This window comes from Molothrus aeneus, chromosome 1 (genome assembly GCF_037042795.1).
Source record: "Molothrus aeneus isolate 106 chromosome 1, BPBGC_Maene_1.0, whole genome shotgun sequence".
Taxonomy (NCBI): Eukaryota; Metazoa; Chordata; class Aves; order Passeriformes; family Icteridae; genus Molothrus; species Molothrus aeneus.
The window spans coordinates 132,117,944-132,125,558 of NC_089646.1; the positions used below are offsets into that span (position 1 = coordinate 132,117,944).

General features: G+C 48.4%; 1 protein-coding gene across 1 annotated transcript; it reads left to right on the top strand.

The window, feature by feature from the left end:
* Nucleotides 1–638: 638 nt before the first annotated feature.
* Nucleotides 639–1,304, top strand: LOC136555252 (GSK-3-binding protein-like). The gene has a single exon (XM_066547863.1). The coding sequence runs from the start codon at nucleotides 693–695 to the stop codon at nucleotides 1,302–1,304; it is 612 nt and encodes a 203-aa protein (XP_066403960.1). The 5' UTR covers nucleotides 639–692.
* Nucleotides 1,305–7,615: the final 6,311 nt, after the last annotated feature.

A 7,615-nucleotide genomic window follows, 5' to 3' on the forward strand; every position in this document is an offset into this window, starting at 1 on the left:
TTCCAGGCACGCGGTACCGCGGGAGAGCCGCACGCGCGCAACCGCCGGGCGCTCACGGGGGCACCGGCGCGCGCCCGCACCGGCGCCCCGGGGCCGTTAACGGCGGGGCGGGAGCGGCGCCGGCCGGGCCCTCACCGGGCGCTCACCGGGCGCTCGCCGGGCGCCGCTCGCGCTCCGCGGTACCCCACGTGCCCCCTCCAAGCGATCGTCCCGAGGCGGCGCGGGACCCTCCGCCGCGCGCCCCGCCCCCTCCTGCCAATCACAGCGGCCCCGCCCCCGAGACCCGAGGTGCGGGGTTTGAAAGCGGGCCGGTCCACGCGGCGCGCAGACGGGGGGGGGAAGGGGACGGGACAGGCACCGTCGCACTCGGTGGTCGCGGGGCGGCCTCGCCCGGCCGACGGCAGCCACCCCCGCGCTGTTGGCCGAGCCCTCTCCGCGCGGGGTATCGGCCCCGGGAGCGGCCGGCGAGCGGTTGGTCCGGAGGGCCGCCCCGCTTCCCCCCCCCGGCCGGCGCAGTGGGAGGCGCCCGGGTGCGCGCGTCACCCATTGTTTACAAACCAACGCCAGCGGGCCGAGCTCCAGCCGCGACCGCAGCGCCGGAGCCGCGTGTGCTCGCGCGCGCGCGGGGCGGCGGGCGGGCGGCGGCCCCGGTCCCGCTGCGGCGGCTGCGGCACGGCGGGGACCCGGCAGAGATGCCGTGCCGCCCGGGTGAGCGCTTCCTGCTGCTGGAGCGCCCGGTCGCCGTGGGACAGGCGGGCTCTAAGGAGGTGGACGCGCTGGTGGCCAAGCTGGGCGAGGTGCTGCAGCTGAGCGCCCAGCGGGCGCCGCCGCCGCCCCGCGCCCCCAAGCACCTGGGGCCGGGCAGCGCCCGCGACCGCGCCGCTCCCTACTCGCCGCGGTGCTGCAGCGGCGCTGGGGCCGGGCTGCTGGCGCCGCGGGGACCGGCCCCGCCGCAAGCCCACTCGCAACACGTTGAGCCTCCGCGGCCGGACCGGAGCGGGCAGCAGCGGGTGACCAAGCAGCTGTGCGGACGGGGCTGGCTGCGGAGCGCCGCCCGCCGGAGGAAGCAGCCTCCGCCGGGGCCGGGCGACGGGCCGGCGGAGGAGGAGGACCCACACCGGCTCCTGCAGCAGCTCATCCTTTCCGGCAACCTCATCAAAGAAGCCGTCCGGCGGCTGCAACTGGCGGCGGCGGCGGCGGCAGCGGCGGCATCCGCGGCCTCCAGCGGCAGCGGCAGCACCTCGGCGGGGAGCGGCGGCGCGGACGGCGAGGCGGCGGCGGCGGCGGTGCAGCCCCTGCAGTAGCCGGCGGGGACGAGCGGCGGCGGTGACCGGGGCGAAGGAGCGCGGCGGCGGAGCCCCCGCCGGGCGGGCTGCGGGAGCGCGGTGCGGGCTCCGCCAGGATGTAAGTGTGTCCCGGCGGCGGGGCCCCCCGGCCGGTGCCGGTTCGGGCGGGAGGGTGCCCGAGCCCCCCCGCCCCAAGGTCACCCGCGGCGCGGAGCCCGTGGAGCCCCGACCCGCACGCCGCCCGCCCCGAGCTGTTGTTGTGTCCCCCTCCCTCGTCTGCCTTCCCCGGGAGCTCCTCCTTCTCCTCCCCCCGCCGGGGCAGCCCGGCCGGGGCCGCGGACCCCCCCGCCGCCGGTTCCCGCTGCCGCGGAGCTGCTCCGTCTCCCAGGAGCCATTTGCAATAATCCTCGCTGACCCCGGCGGGAGGTGTTTCCTTTCCCCTCCCGGGCTGGTTTGGTTTTTTGTTGGGGGTTTATTTGTTGTTATTTTAACGTTTATTGTTATTATTTCTCGTTGTGACTGTATGAAGCAGTTTTAAAAAATGTGAATATCAAAGCTGGAAGGCAGCTGGACTTAATAACAAATGAGCGAATGGAGCCTGAGATGCATTGTTCACATAGGTAGCCGAAACAAGTTTTTTCTACCAAAAAGAAAAACCCTGAATCCACCCTTCCCTGACAAACTCAATGGCTCAAGTACAAGATGCAGCTGTTGATTTTAAATATATGCACTTCGTACCGGAGCGTTTGAAATGTGTTCCTGATTTACAGGACTTACTGTCTTAATTAACCTGTCTGTATTGAATAAACGTGGTCTTGTTTTTATTTTTGGGTCTGTGTCTCATTGTTAAGGGGAAACGAATTCTGGTTCCTGAGAACAAAACTGTGTAGGCTCGTTCCCCCTTGGTCTTCTTTCGGTTGTAAGATCTCCATTTTGCAAGCAAAAAAAAAAAAAATCCCCACAACAATCCGCATAGTCTGATGCAGTGGGACACCGGTTATTAATGCACAGAGATGCAACTGAGCCCCTTTGTTTGCCAGCAGCGTTCATTCGTGAGCCATGAGACGCCCCTTGAGCAGCCCAGAATGTGGCTGTTGGAATTTATAAGTCAAATCATACCGAAACAAAAATTAGGCATTTTGTACTGGGGAAGGAACGTGGTTTGTGTTGGTCACTTGTTCGGGTTGTTTTGATTTTTTTTTTTTTCTTTCTTTGAAGATAGAGCGGGGAAAAAAGACTCTAGAAAAGAGAGAAAAGGTCTAGGCAGCAATCTTTTTTTTTTTTTTTAAATCTGTATACCAGAATTTGATAATTCGACGCTGGTCATTAAGTTTGAATACCTATTATGAATAGCTTCCTTTGTAAAATCCTGTGTTGGGTTTTTAGGAGTCATTGAGCTTCAAGATGAGAACTGAGCACATCAGGCAGACTGGAGCTTAACAATCTCCCAACCCCCACTCAATTTGAGGTAAAAGCTTCTCCTTTGAAGAAGGTAGCAATCCCACATGAAAGAAAATGGAAGATGTTTGCCTTTGTCCAAGAGAGCAATTTGAGCAGCTATGTTTACTTGTGTGATTAGTTCTTTTATGAATACATTAAATCCACAAAATATTTTAGATTTCTTTCTCTGCCACAGCTGCTACTAGAAACTGATGCTGAAGCATTTTATGATGTCTCATTGAATTCCTCTTGCATTAGGACCAGTATGTGTTGTTATTATTAGCTTTATCTTGACTAATTTATAAGTTGAATGCAGTTTTTCCATATCAAAGCATGTAAAATGCAAAAAAAAAAAGAACTTCAGTGCATTTTAGAACCTCCTTAATTACTAACATCTGAAGTCCTTTTTCTCATAACTTGGGCTGCTTTCGTGGCATTTTGCACAACTTGGAAAAGATTCAGATCTGCCATTAGTTCTTGCTCTCTAATACAATAATGTACTGTGAAGATTATCCTTCAAATGAATTTTTATTTGCAATTTTCTTGTTTCTTTCTCCAGGAAAAAAAAGTTCAATAGCAGATACAAAGAATATAACCACTAGCCACAATTGAAGAACTAGTTATTCTTGTATTTGTCCTTTAGATGCTCAGGAAGGTAGGTATTTGCTGTGTAGATGCTGAATTTGAACCCTGGGATGAGTAGTTTAATTACTAAAAAAAGCTGGAGGAAACATGCTGAAAGCTGGGCATAGCTGGTGGAGCCTGAATAGTTAATTATGGTTAAAAATATATGGGTGGGGGTCAGCTGGAATTCTGAAAGCTGGCGAGTTTGACTTGAACTTTTTGCCACTGATAATTATGCATCGATTTTGCATCTCCTTTCCCTCCCCCCCTTCCTCCTCCCCAAACCCTAGCCCCTGTATACTAATGAGAACAGCTAACTTTACAAGTGTCCTTTGTAGTCATTGAAAGCCTCGAGACATTCCTTTTAAGGATTTTACTAGAATAACACTTTTCAATAAAGTGGCAGTTGAAGTGAGGCGTAGAAAAGATGCTAATAAATTTCACTGTGACTGGCTGGTTTTTAAGCTTCCTAAATTACTTCTAAAATAGCTTTTACTTTCTCCTTTGTGCGAGGCTGGGAGATGTATATATGAACAGGGTTATAGGAAGCTAATATGCAGAGTGTGTGATGATTCAGTAAAAGGAATTTTGGCCCTTGTTTCAGATAACTTGCATAACTCACTGACACATCTTTGTCACTTACATCTTCCACATAAGTGTTTGTCTTCTTCAAAATACAGAACATGTCACTCCTTCATAAGGGAACGGATCAAACATGGCTCGTTTTGGAAGACACATTTTAAAAGGTGTTGGACAATTGAAGTATTGCCAGAAGGTTTCCACTGATTTGTTGCAAATTCTCCTTTTCTTTGCCTTGTGCTACTATGCAAGCATACAAACTGTGGTATGAAAGTCATCATCTGCTTTGTTTCCCAAGCAAGTGTTGACCTGGTAAATAATATTTTTTCTAGCTTTTATAAATCTGTGTTTCAGAGGTGGGGTTTCTTTACTGTAGTAAGTCTGTGCCAGCCCTCAAATCCCAGCTTTTGGTTTCTAGAGAAAAAAAAAGGAAATATTTTTGGCCTTTACAGTATGCTTAAACTTTCTTCATTCATGAGTGAAAATGTAAGTTTACTTCCAGGTTTAAATTTGGAATAAAATTGTATTTTCATGATAGGCATTTCGCTGGTTTTATCTCTTTTTTTTTTCCTGTACCGTGAAGAAAAAAAATTGTTCAAAACACGCAGATTTTGCAGTGGATGACATGAACTGTTGAATCAAAAGTAAACCATTTCAATTTTTTAACAAGTAACATTTCAATGCATTGGGAAAGAAATCTAATTTCATTATATCTACAGGGGGCTATATGTTTTGAGGGTAAACTTGATTTTAAATAATGTTGTAAACAAATGCACTGAAGGCTCACAACCTCATCTTTCAATGTGCCTCTCTATGTGTTGCACTAGCATGGCACTGGGATGCCACAGATTTTTCATTTGTGGTTTACATTGCTGCTTAACTCCTCCTGAGCTTTCTCTATATGACTGGACAACTGTTTTCCTGACTGCCCAAAACTCAGCGTTGCATCCCAGTTATATCTTGTTCTTTTTACTCCCATGTTCCCTGAGCTCTTAAAAGTACCTCAATTTAGCCAGAAGTCTGGCAGGTAGAATGATTTTTGTCTGCTATTTCCCTCATGTGACCCATATCCCTTGTAGCTCACTACTGTTTATTGTACCAGCACTTAGAATTTACTGTAAAAATTACATTGGCATGGAACTTGGCATGATAAACATGGTGGGAAAGTAGGAACTCCACCCTAAGTCCTTAAAATGAGGTTTAAAAAAAGCCTTTCAAGCAAATAGCAAGTGCATCTCATGGAAGGCAGAAGGGAGAAGAAGGATCTATGCTGGTTAATGCACAATTCAAGTTCTGGTCAGCTGGGGCCAGTCCCAGTGTTGGTGACTTCTCCTCCAGCTCCATATAAAAAACATTTCTCATTCCCTCCTAGTCCCAGGCTCCATGATTTTTGTCTCTTCACCTTGCATTCCCTGCCTTAGCCAGGCCATTTTCTTCAGTTGTGGTTGAAGTATTTCACTTTTACATGTCTTTTGTTCATGTCATATTTCTCTTCCCAAATATTAAGTAGCTTTGTTCTCTTCAGTTGCTTTTTGGTGGGTGCTTTTGATGTGTTTGTTCACTTGACTTTCAAGTATTGTCACTCAGTCACTTCTTGGTGGCCACAATCTGGTTAACTCCTTACAAACCTTGCATGTGAATTGGAGGGCAAGTTAGAAGTGTCCATTTTCAGTTTGTACTGAATTTCTGCATAGGGCAGAAATCAGAGGAGAAATCCTAGCTGCAATGAAATAAACAGATGAAGTTAACAGAAAAATTATTTTCAACTTCTATGGGAATTTCCTCCTGTTTTTTTTTTTAGAAGTAGCTGGGAAATACCACTTAAAGTGGTACAAAAAGTATATAAACGCCTTTGGGGAGACACAAAAATGACATCAGCACACTCATTTCCTGAGTCAATGAGTTTGGTTCACTTTTTCTCTTACAAAAATTATGTTTTAGCTGTGTGACTAACCTCAGTCACCTTTGTCAAAGCTGCAGAACTGCCATTATGCAATTTCCTTGGCAAAAGGCAGCTGCTGGAAAAGAATTGGTGCCCATAGAGAGAGGAAGGCTGCAGTGTGCCCGAGCTGCATTAGTAAACACTGTAAACTCCACAGCAGAGGAAGCTACAGGAAATCAGGCACCATAAATTCAGAGGCGTGCAGCATTAGCTGTTCCTTATGCAATATCCTGTATTTAAATTGTATTATTTTTGCTTCCCATTATATAATATGGTGGTGTCTGGTGGAGTAATACAGCCAGCTAAGGGTGCTCTTCATCACTGCAGGCATTAGGTAGGACATGAGCAATCAAAGGAAATTGTAAAAAACACCATGTCTCTGTGTCCTGCTTGTAGTTACTGACTTGGCAGGACTTCATTCATGAAGAGGTGCAAGGATAGGCTCTAAGCTCCTAAGCTATATGAAGAAGTTTAGTATGTTCAATTCCAACCCCAAGAACATCTTTTATAGCAGCAACAAATTTAAAGCTAGGGGCAAAAAAAACCTGCTGGAGTTTTGAGCTTGGAAGCCAAGTGGTAAATTCAAGAAAAAATGGACCTGCTTTCATTTTCCTCCCATGTAGGTACTTCAGTCCTTATCCAAGGAACTTCACTGCTCCCTGGCACACTATGGGGCTTGTATCATCAGCTGCCCCTCAGGAGATGATCTCTCATTGATTTTACAGTCCAGGGAAGTTGTAGTCTTCCAGCTCAATGGGATCACTTTCAGGAGCAGTGCTGACTTCAATACATTTTTCATTTGGTGGTAAGGGATGAAACAGCACCAGGATAAAAATGTTTTAATTAGAAGAAATGGATCCTGGCTAGCTTAATAGTAAATATTTACTGCTCTAAGCATTTTACCATAAGAGATTGGGGCTTATTCTACCCACATCACAACAATGGTCCTAGTTTCAAGGCTTAAATCTACAGGAGCATGGGCTCACAGTTAAAGTGGAAATTTGGGTTATTAGTGTTCTTAAATCCACATTGCAATGCCTTTCTTGTTTACAAGACTATCTTAGTGTTCCAGAGGAAACCACACAGGGCTGAAGCAGGTGACTGAATGCATGTATGTACATCCCCAGCCTCTCCTGCAAAATGGAGGATGAGGGGGTACCTAATCCTCTCCTGGTGCCAACAGGCAGCTTTGGCACTTGCTGTTCCAGCAATACTGATCTGTCAGTGCATGGATATGCTCCACTGGTGTGATATCTCATCTCTACATTGTTTTGGAAGGCAAAAAACCAGACATTTATGTTTTCCATCTTGCTGTTCAGCTCTGTTGTTAGTTTTCACGAGGCTGCTTTGACAGCTGCTTTCCTCCAATGCCTCCGATGCAAACTTCCGCAGCTGCTGTCAGCTCTGACCTGAGCTGTGGCTGGATTCTGGATCACAGAACACAGAAAACTTATTCCTGTAAAAAAGGAGTAAGTCAGCCTGGAGTGTGCCAGACTGGTAGTAGGATGGAAATAAGAAACATAAATTTCCACATCTGCATTTGTGTAGATCTCTTCTTCTGTTCTTCTCCCACTTTTTTTTTTTTTTTTTTTTTTTTTTTTTTCCCCTTTTAAGAGAGGCCACAGATGTCAAGAATCTCTGGAAATCAAACTGCCTACCTCATTAGGGGTTTAGAAGTGATCCACAGCCGCTATGTTCACTTTTCCCCTTGTGTTCCTGGAGAGCCTTTCACAGCACATGTGGT

What these genes read in the sequence shown, in the direction of transcription:
- LOC136555252 (XM_066547863.1), top strand. Translation starts at nt 693, where the DNA reads ATGCCGTGCCGCCCGGGTGAGCGCTTCCTGCTGCTGGAGCGCCCGGTC.